Consider the following 15,356-nt stretch of genomic DNA (forward strand, 5'->3'; position numbering starts at 1 on the left):
ACTGAAGACTCTTTCCTCAAAACACCAAGAAAGGCTATATAAAAATCCCTTCAGTGGCACTGCTCAGCTTCCAGTAAAGTGAGTGGACTTAACAGAGACCAAAACCAAAGAGAGAACAGAGAACCAGAATGAATAAGAATCAGAGATGACCCTGAGATGTCAATGAGAAATTTGCAGGAACAGAGACTTGGGTTTTAATGCCCAGGCCCATATGACTGGAGCAGGAATAGGCAAATAGACCAAACGAAATAAAACAAACAGAACAAAATACAGTGGCCAAACTGACCCATGAATGTAAAGAAAGTTCAAATACGACAGAGGTGGCATTGCATACCGTAGGAACAGATTAAACTCTTCAACATTTGATGCTAAGACAACTGCTTCTGATATACAAGAAGTAAAATGAGACCTTTACTGCACATCACTCAAAAAAAATAATTCCTTACAAATTAAAAGGCTATATGTCAAAAGATGATTTAAAGACTACGTTTTTAGAAGCAAATACAAGTTAATATTTTTATAACCACAGAGTAGGATTTATTAAGCATGAAACAAAAAACACAAAAAGGAAACAATTTATATTTTGGGCAACATTAAGATTTAAAATGTAGAACAGCATCATTAAGAAAGTAAAACCAAATGAAACAACATGTCAGAATTAAGATTCCACACTGTTGTGGAGCCACCCTCCCTGGCCCCCCCAGAAGAGAACAAAGTTCAGCTCACTTACTGCCATTGCTACTGCTGACACCAGAGATGGCCTATACCCTTTGAGAACTGACAGGGGAACATGAGTCCAGCTTCTGCTAACTCCTCTGAGCTTGCTTGTCAACTTGTCTGTCACAGAAAAATGGGACTTCCTTCTATATTCCAAGTCTTTGCACCACTGTCTATCCATCACTGGCAAGACTTGAATTATATCCAGAATTTTAACTCCATAGTAAGCTGGAAAATGTGGTTTTAACCTTCCATACATTATAATCCAGGAGATGTGGAGACATGGAAGAGAGTTGGAAGGGAAGCTAAGTCAAACTTAATGACATATAGTACAGTCCACTCTTTCTACCAATAATCTTTCAAGCAAACAGCAAATCTATGTTCCCACTTAATGCAGTTGTTCCCATCTTCAAATGGAAACATGCTTATCCTGCCTCCTAAATCCGTATGCCCATTGTAATATTTCTTTCTCATTTTAGTCACAACCCCACTTTAAGACACTCTGTCTTAAAGACTATCTTATACAATTAACCACCATCAGCAAATGTCAAGTAAAAAGGGAAGGGAGAACAATTAAAAGAGGTTCACCCACTGCTGGGCATACACACCGAGGAAACCAGAATTGAAAGAGACACGTGTACCCCAATGTTCACTGCAGCACTGTTTACAATAGTTAGGACATGGAAGCGACCTAGATGTCCATCGGCAGATGAATGGATAAGAAAGCTGTGATACATATACCCAATGGAATATTACTCAGCTATTAAAAAGAATACATTTGAATCAGTCCTAATGAGGTGGATGAAACTGGAGCCTATTATACAATGAAGTAAGTCAGAAAAAAAAAACACCAATACAATATGTTAACGCATATATATGGAATTTAGAAAGATGGTAATGATGATCCTATATGCGGGACAGCAGAAGAGACACAGATGTAAAGAACAGGCTTTTGGACTCTGTGGGAGAAGGCAAGGGTGGGATGATTTGAGAGAGAGCATTGAAAGATGTATATTATCACATGTGAAACAGATCGCCAGCCCAGGTTCGATGCATGAGACAGGGTGCTCAGGGCTGGTGCACTGGGGTGACCCTGAGGGATGGGATGGGGAGGGAGGTGGGAGGAAGGTTCAGGATGGGGGATACATGTACACCATGGCTGATTCATGTCAATGTATGGCAAAAACCACTACAATATTGTAAAGTAATTAGCTTCGAATTAAAATAAATAAATTAATTTACAAAAAAAAGAGGTTCATTTGTATATAACAAAGACAAAGCTATGGAAAAACATGCACAGCGTCTATGGTTCTTTATTTTGCATCTGGTCATGAGACCATAGCTGGTGTTTATAACTCCTTGTCCATTCTTCCCTTTGCCATCAGATGTCTCCCCGGTTAGTAGGGTGATGCAGACCTTCAGTCTTGAAGGATCTGAGTCCTTAACATTCTTACCTGTGTTGCTGCTGCTGCTGCTGCTGCTAAGTCACTTCAGTCGTGTCCGACTCTGTGCGACCCCATAGATGGCAGCCCACCAGGCTCCCCAGTCCCTGGGATTCTCCAGGCAGGAATACTGGAGTGGGTTGCCATTTCCTTCTCCAATTCATCAAAGTGAAAAGTGAAAGCGAAGTCGCTCAGTCGTGTCCCACTCCTAGCGACCCCATGAACTGCAGCCTACCAGGCTCCTCCGTCCATGGGATTTTCCAGGCAAGAGTACTGGAGTGGGTTGCCATTGCCTTCTCCCCTACCTGTGTTAGAGACCTCTAAATTTCCATTAATGAAAAAATCATTTATCACTGAATGTGGAACTACTGAAAGGAACTCCAGAGAAACCTTTGGGTTGAAGACATACTTATCTCTGGCTGCATCATTATTTCCCCTTGCTAATTCATATCAACCAGTCCAACCAGTTCAGTAACTCCCTTATTATTATTATTGTTATTTTGGTCATGACACGTGGTGTGTGAGATTGTAATTCCCCAACCAGGAATGGAACCTGCGCCCCCTGCATTGAAAGCTTGAAGTCTTAACCAGTGGACCAACCACCAGGGAAGTCCCTTCCTCTTATTTTCTTGATAACTTAATGGCAAGATGCTCTTGCAATCTCCACGTGCAATTTCAAGTTCCTCTTCAAGGAACCACATGGTGAAAACAGAGCCAAAAATCATAGAAACAGGAAGCACTTATTTTGCAAGCATATGATTAGGTTTAATCATGGAAGACAAACCTTTTATATCTACTGATTCCTAGGCTCGTGTATTCTGGCCATGAAAGAAACAGCAACCAGGATCAGAACAAATACTATACCTGAAGGACAGTACACCCAGCTTGCTAAGTGTTGTCTCCTACCTGGGGCTGTAACTGAGTCTTCCATACTTGATCCCACTATCCTATAAGGCCAGCTGCTTTCAGGTGATAAGTCAAGGTAGAAACCATTGAATCCCATGGCAGTGTACTGCCTCACTTCTTTCTCTGCAAAATGGGTTCCTTACTAAGGGATATCAATATAGTGAACAAGGTATTTGCTACCAATGATGGTGCTGGCAGAAGCACCAGAGGAAGAAAAAGCAAGTCCATACCTGGAATAAATGCTTTCTCTACAGAAGGCAAATCCCTGCCCACTCCATGATGGCAGGGCTCCATGTAACCGACCTGCTACCCAGTGGCGGGCTGGTCTCCATAGGTGTTCAGGGCACTTGTGCTGGGGTCTCAGCGTTGGTCTCAGCTGTCGGAGTGTTGGGTGTTCAGCAGTTAGATCCACCTTAACAAGATCGCACACATATATCATCCATTCCTACTGCCAAGGCTCTCCATTTGTGTTAAACAAGCACTGGGGAAATGCCAACTGACATCTACAGAAGTTTTCTTGCACACTAGCTTCTCAAGTCTCCTTAGAAGGGGGTACCTCTCATGAAGATTCACAAGGAAACCCAATACACTCAGACTCTGTGTCTATTCCAAGTGGTCACTCACATCCTTTTCCTCCAGATCTCCTCATCATCAACGCTCTGACCTTGTTCCTTCCAAATCTCCGAATATCCAGGTAAACTGTAGGCCACTAGCTTTCTCTCCTCCCAAGTGACAACTAAGTGTACTGCTTGAAGCTTCACCCTGGAAGGATTTCCCTTCTCCCACTATCCTTTAGGGCCACTTCCTTGAAGGGCTGTTGGAACACATCAGTTCACTTCCAGTTAAAGCCAGTGTATAGTGCTTCACCTGAATTTTCCTTTCTCAGCCACCTGGTCACAGGGAACTCCCCATGAGACCAGAGATGTGGGTTGATAAAGGAGAGAGCAGGAGTGCATGCCGTAGGGGCCTTAGATATCTGCTCATGTAACACACCAGTGGGCTGCCCTCTATTTCAGTACTAGAAACCCCAGGAAGTTTACCACTGCTAATGGTGTCTGGTGAGCAAAACTTTCTGACTACTGCTCTGACTCTGTGGCCCTTTTTTGGACGCGGGATGGAGTTAAGTGTTGCCACATGGCCTCTGCCAGTCTGAAATCAGGTAGTTTTTCAATGGGAACATCTCCCGTCAACAATCCCCACCCACCATGGGCAGCCATTACAGAGCTTTTCAAAGATGAAAATATACTTCTAAAGGCCTGCTGAGGGTGAGTCCTTTGGATCTTCTTAGGGGGCATGGATAGGTTGCATATGATTAATCTACTCTAACAATCCTAATTCCCTAAGTATTTTTGATTTCTTCATTTGTATTACTTGGCATCACAATTTCATTTAATGTGGGCCACCACTGAGCCCAAGTTATAGTAAACCAACTAAACAAACTCTTAGAACCACTCCCAGTGCTGGAGCCAGAGCATTGAGTGCATAATGTGAACTATGTTCCTTTTTTCATGTTACCTTTAGAGTCATATCTACACACTTTTCTTGGGTTTCTGCTGATAAAAATTAGTGAAACCTGGTAATTCTTTCATTATGTAAACTGTATCCTCTGGGTCAGATCTTGTCTGTATCCTCTTGGGGCATTCTAGCATCTGAATCTAGTTCTAGGAGTGAATTCATGAGGTAGGAGTAGGACATTTGGAAAATCAGCACCTCCTTGCAGGGTGACAACTTCAGGCTCTTCAAGTTTGGCTGTAACAGCCTTATCCAACAAACATGTAAAGGCTGTAGTGACTCAGCAGAATTTCGGAGGGCAGTGGACTCCTTTTAGTTCAGTTCAGTTCAGTCCCTCAGTCGTGTCTGACTCTTTGTGATCCCATGGACCGCAGCATGCCAGGCCTCCCTGTCCATCATCAACTCCCGGAGTTTACCCAAACTCATGTCCATTGAGTCAGTGATGCCATCCAACCATCTCATCCTCTGTCGTCCCCTTCTCCTCCTGCCTTCAATCTTTCCCAGCATCAGGGTCTTTTCAGCATCATAGGTCTGATGCTCTTCGCATCAGGTGACCAAACTATTGGAGTTTCAGCTTCAACATCAGTCCTTCCAATGAACACTCAGGACTGATCTCCTTTAGGATGGACTGGTTGGATCTCCTTGCAGTCCAAGGGACTCTCAAGATTCTTCTCTAACACCACAGTTCAAAAGCATCAATTCTTTGGCACTCGGCTTTCTTTATGGTCCAACTCTCACATCCATACATGACCACTGGAAAAACCATAGCCTTGACCAGACGGACCTTTGTTGGCAAAGTAATGTCTCTGCTTTTTAATATGCTGTCTAGGTTGGTCATAACTTTCCTTCCAAGGAGTAAGCATCTTTTAATTTCATGGCTGCAGTCACCATCTGCAGTGATTTTGGAGCCCCAAAAAATAAAGTCAGCCACTGTTTCCGCATCAATTTGCCATGAAGTGATGGGACCAGATGCCATGATCTTAGTTTTCTGAATGTTGAGCTTTAAGCTAACTTTTTCACTCCTTTGAATCCGCCCAAATTCCTAGGGTCTTATTCTTTCCCAGTCAATAGCCTCAGTGTTCATAGAAGAGATCTGAGGAGGCTACAAATTAAAGTTATACAATAACAGCTACCTGCAGCACCGAACTCTGCACCTAATTTCTGCTCCATGAACCTTGAGATGACCGGAAGTAAGAGGTTCTTCTGGGCAGTCATAAACGCTTGCATCCTCTGACCATGCTTGAGCTTGTCATTTTCTTTCTTTAAGCTCTTTTGGGCAATTCAGGGGCTTCAAAAAGTCAGAAAACATGTCATTGCTATTGCTGTTACCTCTGGAACAACCACCTCACACCCATAAAGCTGGTAAATGGACTCCAGCAAACAATCACTACAGTTGGAGCTCTCTGTCATCTCAAAGGGCCACAGAAAGAGGGCTCTGACTCCTGTCTACCTTCCAAAACTTCCACTAGTGCTTCATATGTGGGGAAGTTAAATCAAGCAAACTATAGTGTTTCTCATTGATAGGCTGCAATTCCAGAGGCTGCAAAAGAGACAAGGGAAAGCCAATAGCCAATATGTAATGAGTACCTGAAGTCCATCTTGGAAATGCCTCTTCCGCCTCGCCCTAGCTAGGATGTTGGGGTACAGGCTTCTGGTTCTAATTCTAGCTCCCTTGCTTACCAGCTGTTACTTAACTTCTCTGTGCCTCCAACCTCGGTTTTCTCACCTGTTAAATGGGCATAGTAATGGCACCTACCTTGTAATGCTGCTGTGAGATGGGTACTCAGCACTCCTCAGTCACTCAGTCAATGTGCCAGTATTACTCTGGGAGGGTGATAGTCCATTGGGTGAGGAGGATGTCTTGTCTTGCTCCTCTGTCCATGGGATTTCCAAGGCAAAAATACTGGATTGGGTTCCCTTCTTCGGGAATCTTCCCAACCCAGGGAACGAACTGGATCTGCGGCATTGCCAGCAGATTCTTTACCATCTGAGCCACCAAACCTTGCCTCAGGATGTCTTGCAGGATTTAAAATTTTCTCATTAAAAATCCTACTGGTAAGGACTTTGGTTGTAAACTCCAGGAGACCCCTCAGGAAGCAGGTGAATCTCCTAACTGCTGGCTGGTATCTGGTACAGCAGGTTCAATTACCTGTTGAATAAATGAATGGTTAGATGGAAACAGAGAAGGGAGGTTATGCCCCCAGGCCTCTGCATCCCCCGTCTGGTTCGCTGTGAAGAGAGGTGCTTCGTTGGTTACGGGCAATGGAAGCCTGGCTCTGCCCTGGCAGGGTTGATTTACTCAGTTTCTTCTGTTATAAAATGGAGCCGATGATATCCAGCCCCTCCAGTTCAGTTCAGTCGCTCAGCCGTGTCCGACTCTGCGACCCCATGAACCGCAATACGCCAGGCCTCCCTGTCCATCACCAGCTCCTGGAGTCCACCCAAACCCATGTCCATTGAGTCGGTGATGCCATCCAACCATCTCATCCTCTGTCGTCCCCTTCTCCTCCTGCCCTCAATCTTTCCCAGCATCAGGGTCTTTTCAAATGAGTCAGCTCACCCCACCCCAAATGTTGGCGTTGAAGAGGCAAGGGGAGCGTTTATGGCAGAGAGCTCGCCACGTTGCGGGCCTCGGAAACCTCAGTGCCCTCCCCATCTCCGCACCCGGGCCGGTGACAGTCCCAGCAGCTGGGGCGGGGGCTGCAGGGCCCCGGGCGCCCGCGCTCGGACTCCGAGTGGAGGCCGGGTTTCAGGCGATCGCGGGCCCTGCGCGGACCTGTGCGGACCGGTGCGGGAGGGGCCGGGGCGGCCGAAGGAAGGCGGAGTCCGCGGGGAAAACGAAACCGAGAGCGAGCCGCCCAGACTCGCCGAGCTTCCGCTGACTGTAGCAGCGCGGGAGCAGCGAGGGCCGGCAGCTGGAGCCACCGCGGCGCGCGCCCCCCGTCCGCCTCCCCAGCCCAGGACTGGACGCCGATAAGAGGCCCCGGACCCCTGCGCCGCCGCCTCGGTAGCGCTGTCCGAGGCCCGCAGCCGAGTGCAGGCCCTGGCTGAACCCGGGGAAAGCATCCTGCAGCGCGGTGGGACCTGACAGTCATTTTCTTCCCACGGAGAATTTTTAAACGAGCAGGTAACCACTAACCCGGGTCCTGGTTGGGGGGGGGGGGGGGGGGGAGGGGAACCAGTGGAAAACGGAAAAGTCCTGTGGCTTGATAGACAATGTGAAATACGGAGGCCTGAATTGCCCAAAAGATTGGCAACAAAAATCCCCTGCCCAAAATCCCTTGCAATTTTTCCCCAATTGCCCATCTTTAGCCCCCGCCCAAACTCTGCACCGCCCCCCACTCCCCAGCTTCTCGACACCGCAGCAGCCCCGGGTCCTTGAAGGCAGAGCAGGGCACCCTCTCCCCCACCCCCACCCCCCAATTCTCCAATAACTTTCCATCTCATTAGAACCCTCTAGAAGGTTACTGGCCTACAGGCATGGCCCCCTGGGCCCTCCTTTCCGGTCACACAGGCCTCATTTCGGTTCTTGGAGCACTGCCAAGCACTGCCGCTGCCTCTGGGCCTTTGCACTTCCTGCATCTTCCTGGAAAGCTCTTCCCAGAGACCTGGATAGGCCAGTCAGTAGCTGGCTTTACCCTGCCCTTGTTCCAATGTAACAGTAGGAGAGCAGCCTTCCCTGAAAAACCTCCATGTAAAAGAAACTCGGCCATTCCCTTACAGTCCACCCTACTCTGCTTTAGTTTTCCTAGTACTTATCACGTTGTGACATTTCCTATAGGTTTGTCCATGTTTCTGTACTCCTAAGTGCACAAGAGTCGGGTTTTGTTGGCCAGGATAACCTAGTACATAATAATAGGTACTCATTAACTCTTTGCCTGCTTGCTAAGTCTCTTCAGTCATGTCCAACTCTTTGAGACCCTATGGACTGTAGCCCGCCAGGCTCCTCTGTCTGTGGGATTCTCCAGGCAGGCAAGAATACTGGAGTAGGTTGCCATGATTTCTTCCAGAAGGTCTTCCCAACCCAGGGATCTAACCTGGGTCTTTTATGTCTCCTGCATTGGCAGGCAGGTTCTTTACCACTAGCACCACCTGGGAAGCCCAACTTTGTTTAATGAATGAAAGTGAAAGTCCAAGTTACTCAGTCATGTTGGACTCTTTGCAACCCTATGGACTGTACAGTCCATGGAATTCTCCAGGCCAGAATACTGGAGTGGGTAGCCTATTCCTTCTCCAGCGGATCTTCCCGACCCGGGAGTTGAACTGGGATCTCCTGCATTGCAAGTGGATTCTTTACCAACTGAGCTATCAGAGAAGCCTGTTTAATCAATGGTAATTCACAAATTCTCTTTGAACTCCAGAATATGAGACTTCCTATCGCCTGTGACTTCTTTAGTACTAAAAAAACGCCTTGCCAGATGGAAGCTAAGAGATGGACACCGAACTGTCACTTAGGAACTTAGAATTTTGGGCAGTTTGTGCTCTTGCTCTTATGTTTGTTAATTTGAATCTGAAGATCCTTAACACTGGATCTGTAGTTTATACCTTTAATTCATCTTACATCTGTTGAATGTATGTTGTTCGCCAAGCATTATGCATGCCCTTTGAGGGGGCTAGGCTAGGCCCACAGGGGCTGACAGTCTGACACAACGGTGTCAGGGCACAGCCAAAGTAACTTCTGGGCATGAGTATAACAGACACATAACATTTGTTAGTGATTCTGATGGAGATTTCTGTTCAGAAAATGGTTCTGTAGTACTAAAATAAGATTTATTAAAAAACATTTGAAAGAAGCAGCTGTTTCTTTTTTCCCCAAACTTATAAGTGCTTTTTCAAATGTACCAGTTTAACACCTTATTAGAAGTCACACATGACTTAGCAACTGAACAACAGTATTTCACTTAAATTCAAACTGGCTTGTCATTGTAAAGATCAACAGCTAAAGTTAAAAGTGCTGATGATTCAGGGTGTTTCCATAGGACTTCAGGTTATGAGGACTCTTCCATAACTACTGTTCTGAGATCTGTGTTGTTGTTTAACCACTGAATCATGTCCGACTCTTTGGCGACCGCGTGGACTATAGCCTGCCGGGTTTCTCTGTCCATGGCATTTTCCAGGCAAGAATACTGGAGTGGGTTGCCATTTCTTCCTCCAGGGGATCTTCCCGACTCAGGGATCTAACCAGCATCTCTTGTGTCTCCTGCATTGGCAGACGGGGTCTTTACCATTAGCTACCTGGGGAGCCCTCTGAGATCTATGACCTCATCCAATTGGATGTACGATCTCATAGTTGTGACTAAACTAAATGACACTTTGATTCCTGAAAATAATGGTGCAGCTGCAGATTCTTATCTGAAACCCTTGAACCACGTATGTTCTGGTACTTAAGAAGTTTTTGGATTTTAGAAAGACAAGGCAGCATAAATCCTGTCTATTATGTAATGTTCTCAGTAGGGTTTGGGGGGAATGCTATCATAAAATGCTATCTGCAGTGAAATGTATAAATAGACAACAGAGTATGGTTAAGACTTTGTTGCTTCTTGTAGCTCTTGGTCTCTTTTGGAAGATGGTCAGTTAAATGAGCAATTGTAATAAAGGACACAAGGGCTGTAGTGCATCAAACCAGGATCTCTTCCAGGAGGTGTGGGAAGTAACACTTGAGCTGAGATCCATAGGGAGCAGGAGTTAATCAGGCAGAAGCAGCTAAGAGGGTGGAGTCCAGAGCATTTCAGGAGGGAGTCTGTTGGTCAGAAGCAGTTGGGAGCCAGGAAAGAGTTGGTGGGGGAGGCCTCCTTTTGAGAACCGTCTCTGTGTAGATGGAATTTAAAGCTCCAAGTCTTGAGGGGATCACCAGGGGAGCGAGTGGAGAGGAGGAGGAGTAGAGCAGAGAAGAGATATGAGACCCGGACCCCGAGTCAATACAATATTTAAAAGAAAGGATGATGAAGAAGAACCAGGAAAGGAGACAGAAAAGGTATAGCTTGTGAGAAAGGAGGGAAACTAGGAGAGGATGGTGTCTTAAGTGTCCAAGCAAAGGGATAAGGAGGGACATAGGAATAAGCGACCATATCTTGTGCCGGTTATGTGTCAAGAAGAAAAAGGCTGGGAACAGACCACTGACTACTAGTTTCAGAGATGGGGGAGCCATCGGTAACCTGGACAAAAACAATTTTGATAGCTTGTGGAGGCTGCATGACTGAAGTGAGGGTTTAAAAGATCATGACACGGCTGTTTTAAAAATGAAAAATAACAGCTGTTGGTGAGGATTTGGAGAAATTGGAACCCTCGTGTATGCTGATGAAAGTGCAGAATGGTACAGCCACTGTGGAAAGTAATTTGACAATTCTTGAAAAAGTTGACTATATATTGCCATATGATTCAGCAAGTCCACCTCTAGGTATATACTCAAAAGATTCAAAAGTAGGCATTTGAATAGATTTTTGTACAACAATGTTCATATCATCATTACTCACAGTAGCCGAAAGGTTGAAATAACCCGTGATCAACAGTAGATGAATAGATAAGCAAAATGTGGGATATCCATACAGTGGAATAGTATTCAGCCTTAAAAAGGAAGGAAATTCTAATATATGCTACATATAGCATGGATGAACCTTGAAGACATTAGCTAAAACACAAGAGGACAAATATTGTATAATTCCTAGATACCTAGAATAGGGAAATGTATAGGCATAGAAAATAGAATGGTGGTTACCAAGGGATGAGGGGGAAGGGAAATGGGAAGTTATTTAGTGGGTACAGACTTTCTATTTGGGGAGATGAAAAGAGTTTTGGAGATGGATGGTAATGGTGGGCTTACAACATTGTGAAATAGCTTTTGCCCATGAATTATTCATTTAAAAATGGCAAATTTCATGTTATGTATATTTTACAACAATGAGAAAGAAATTCTGCTAAAAAATCATGATGGCTGCAGGTTAGAGAAGAAATTGTAGCCACCGTGAGGAATTGGTTCTCAGGTTCTTGGAGCAGTCCCGGAGTGAGACAGTGATGGCTTGAACCAGGATGGTGGTTATAGACATCAATGAGAAGTCAGGATTTGGAGGACAGGACTTACGTATAGATCAGAAGACAGGGAAAGGACATGTCAAGGATGCCTCCCAGAATTCATGGCCCTCGGACATGGGTGGACAGTGAAGTCATTTTCTGAGGAAGGAAACTCTAAACCAGTTTGAGGGGAGATTGTAAATGCAGTTTTGGATTTTTGGAGTTTAAAAGCCATTCAAGATGTCCAAGTCGGGAGGTTGGATAGAAAGCGCTGAAACTCAGAAAAAGGTTCATAAATTATGTATAAATTTCAGAGGTAACAACAAATAGATGATCTGTGAAATCATGGCCATGAGAGAAATCACCTTGAGGAGAAAGTATAAAGTGAAGATAAAAGTGTTTTTGGACCAAGTTTTGGGGGAAACTCCAGCATCTAAAGGCTGTGGAGGTTAAGGAGTGTCAGAAAGAACTTGTGACCTTGAAAGAAGGAAAATCAAAAGAGCTTTCTAATATGAAATGCGAGGTCAACAGGGTCCACTTTCTGTCTATGGATTTACTTATTCTGGATGTTTCACATAAATGGAATCATATTCTATGTTACTGTTTTTGTCTGACTTCTTTCATTTAGCATGTTTTTGACATTTAACCATGTTATAGCATGTTTCAATACGTTATCCTGTTTAGGGCTGAATAAGATTCCATGTGTGGATGTACAGCATTTTGTTTACCTTTCTTCAGTTGACAGATATTTGATTTGTTTCTACTTTTGGATTATTGTGACTAGTACTGCTTTGCATATTCTTGTGTAAGTATTTGAAAACCTGTTTTTCAATTCTTTGGATATACACCAAAGGGGTGACATTGATGGGTGGTATTTGTGGCTCAGCTGGTAAAAGAATTCACCTGCAGTGCAGTAGACTTGGGTTTGATCCCTGGGTTGGAAAGATCTGCTGGAGAAGGGAAAAGTTACTCGTTCCAGTATTCTGGCCTGTAGAATTCCATGGGCTGTATAGTCCATGGGGTCGCAAAGAGTCAAAAATTACTGAGTGACTTTCACTTTCACTTTCATGGTAATTCTAAGTTTAACCTTTTGAGGAACCATCAAATTTCATAGAGGCTGCATTACTTTCCATTCCATCAGTGATACATGAGGTTTCCAATTTCTCTATATTCTCACCAATACATTTATTTTCTCTATTAATATTATTACCAGCCTAGTGGGTGTGAGGTAGAATCTAGTTGTGGTTTTGATTTGTATTTGTCTAATAAGTAATGATATTGAACATCATTTCGTGTGCTTATTGGCCATTTGTATGTCTTCTCGGGAGAAATATCTATTCAATCCTTTGCCTATTTTTTAATTTCTTACCTCTTTTTATTGTTGAGTTGTGAAAGTTCTTCATATATTCTGGATACTAGGTCTTTATCAGATATATTATTTATAAAAATCCCTTTCTGAAGACTGTCTTTTCATTTTCCTCATAGTGTCCTTTGATATGCAAACATTTTAAATTTTGATGAGGTCCAGTTTGTTTATGTTTTCTTCTGTTGCCATGCTTTTGCTGTTATAGCTAAGATTCCACTGCCAAATCTAAGATTGTGAAGATGCACCCTTATATTTATTTTTAAAGTTTTATAGCTTTGACTCTTATATTTAGATTCTATATTCTTTAGATTTTATTTGTAATTTGAATCATTGTTACTATCTTCATCCAGTGAGAACCATAAACTAGGGCCTAATTTGTCTGCCAAGTAAATTGTCCTAAAGCTGACTTCTGAAAATTTCAAATGGAAGTTTTGTTGGGCTTCATAGGAGAATCTGTGTCCGTACAGCTAAATCCTTCATGATTTCATAAACTTTATATATATACACTCAACCTTTTTATTTTCAACAAAAATAATTCTAATTCTCCTCCTTCAGGCTTTTATCTTTTTAAGCAGATGGACAGACTTGCACTTGACATTCAGTGGAAGCAGAAAGAAAAGTTAAGGAGAAGGACCTCCATCCTTTTTTGGCCAGTTGAGTTTTGAAAGTAGAAAATCTTGGAGAAATTAACTTGATTTTGCAATCCACAAGAGGGAAAGAAAGATCTTGTAAGAAAGTTTTCTCTGGATTTATGTGGGGCTGAGATGAGTCATATAAAGGAGAGTCATCTTACCCTGTTTTATATCTTAAACTGAACTGCCGAAATCAAATATTTTCTGAGTATATCACTTCTTTGAAACATCTCTTTTTTTGTAGGTTACTAGAGGAAAAAAATGGCCACTGGTCGTTCACCGTGTTTCTACATAGAAGAACTTAATAAATACCAACAAAAGAATGGTGTAGAAGTTAAGTATTGTGAACTGGCTAAGACAGGACCTCCACATAATTATAGGTAAGTTGCTATAAGAAAGGGTATATCCATATAAAATAAAAACTGGAAGAATAGCAACTCTGGCACAATTTTGAAGTCAGTTCTTTAGCATGAGAGCAACGCTGCCAGAGAAGATGGTGAGAGTATTTTTGATGTAAAGTGGTAATTTCAGAGGACTCCAGAGAAAAAAAAGGTGTATAAACCTTAACATGCTTCAAAATGATGTACTGTTTTGCTCTTTGGGGTGTCTGCTTGAATTCTATGTGGTGATTGTTGTTCACTCACTCACTCGTGGCTGACTCTTTGCAGCCCTGCGGGCTGCAGCACGCCAGGCTTCCCTGTCCTTCACTTTCTCCCAGAGCTTGCTCAAACTCATGTCCATCCAGTTGGTAATGCCATCCAACCATCTCATTCTCTGTCGTCCCCTTCTCCTTCTGCCTTCAATCTTTCCCAGCATCAGGGTCTTTGCTAATGAGTCAGCTCTTCGCATCAGGTAGCCAAAGTATTGGAGCTTCAGCTTCAGCATCAGTCCTTCCAATGAATATTCAGGACTGATTTGCCTTAGGATTGACTGGTTTGATCTCCTTGCAGTCCAAGGAACTCTCAAGAGTCTTTCCCAACACCACAGTTCAAAAGCATCAATTCTTAAGTGCTCAGCCTTCTTTACGGTCCAACTCTCACATCCATATATGACTACTGGATAAACCATAGCTTTGACTACATGAACCTTTGTTGGGAAAGTAACGTCTGTGCTTTTTAATATGCTGTCTAGGTTGGTAATAGATTTGCTTCCAAGGAGCAAGCGTCTTTTAATTTCATGGCTGCAGTCACCATCTGCAGTGATTTGTGAACCCAAGGAAATAAAGTCTGTCATTGTTTCCATTGTTTCCCCATCTATTTGCCATTTGAATGTTGAATTTTAAGCCAACTTTTTCACTCTCCTCTTTCACTTTCATCAACAGGCTCTTTCTTCACTTTCTACTATAAAGGTGGTGTCATCTGTGTATCTTAGGTTATTCATATTTCTCTTGGCAATCTTGATTCCAGATTGTGCTTCATCCAACCTGGCATTTCGCATGATGTACTCTGCATATAAGTTAAATAAGCAGGGTGACAATATACAGCCTTGATGTACTCCTTTCCCAATTTGGAACCAGTTCATTGTTCCGTGTCTGGTTCTAACTATTGGTTTGTGACCTGCATGTAGATTTCTCAGGAGGCAGGTAAGGTGGTCTGGTATTCCCATCTCTTTAAGAATTTTCCACAGTTTGTTGTGATCCACACAGTCAAAGGCTTTAGGTTAGTCAATGAAGCAGAAGTAGATGTTTTTCTGGAATTCTCTTGCTTTTTCTATGATCCAACAGATGTTGGCAATTTGATCTCTGGTTCCTCTGCCTTTTCTTAATCCAGCTTG

At 43.6% G+C, this 15,356-nt stretch overlaps 2 protein-coding genes across 8 annotated transcripts in view; one reads left to right on the forward strand and one right to left on the reverse strand.

Moving 5' to 3' along the window:
* CEBPZOS (CEBPZ opposite strand) overlaps positions 1–7,643 on the reverse strand; it is a 39,117-nt gene extending 31,474 nt beyond the window's left edge. Inside the window, exons 1-3 of one of the 5 annotated variants that reach the window (XM_043918234.1) lie at positions 7,242–7,643; positions 6,334–6,726; positions 3,369–3,477 (exon numbers count right to left, since the gene is read on the reverse strand). In XM_043918234.1, coding sequence (XP_043774169.1) covers positions 6,667–6,726; positions 7,242–7,643 — 462 coding nt within the window. In that variant the 3' untranslated portion in view covers positions 3,369–3,477; positions 6,334–6,666. Of the gene's footprint in view, positions 1–3,295; positions 3,561–5,522; positions 5,866–6,333; positions 6,727–7,241 lie in introns of those variants that run through there. The other 4 variants (XM_043918233.1, XM_043918235.1, XM_043918239.1 and 1 more) reach the window with 4 other exon arrangements.
* The window catches only part of EIF2AK2 (eukaryotic translation initiation factor 2 alpha kinase 2), a 37,944-nt gene continuing 30,156 nt past the window's right edge, over positions 7,569–15,356 (forward strand). For 2 of the 3 annotated variants that reach the window (XM_043918225.1, XM_043918227.1), the window contains exons 1-2: positions 7,569–7,704; positions 13,828–13,963. In XM_043918225.1, coding sequence (XP_043774160.1) covers positions 13,845–13,963 — 119 coding nt within the window. In that variant the 5' untranslated portion in view covers positions 7,569–7,704; positions 13,828–13,844. Of the gene's footprint in view, positions 7,705–13,506; positions 13,680–13,827; positions 13,964–15,356 lie in introns of all 3 variants that reach the window. The other variant, XM_043918226.1, reaches the window with a different exon arrangement.

This window comes from Cervus elaphus, chromosome 11 (assembly GCF_910594005.1).
Source record: "Cervus elaphus chromosome 11, mCerEla1.1, whole genome shotgun sequence".
NCBI classification, from domain to species: Eukaryota; Metazoa; Chordata; class Mammalia; order Artiodactyla; family Cervidae; genus Cervus; species Cervus elaphus.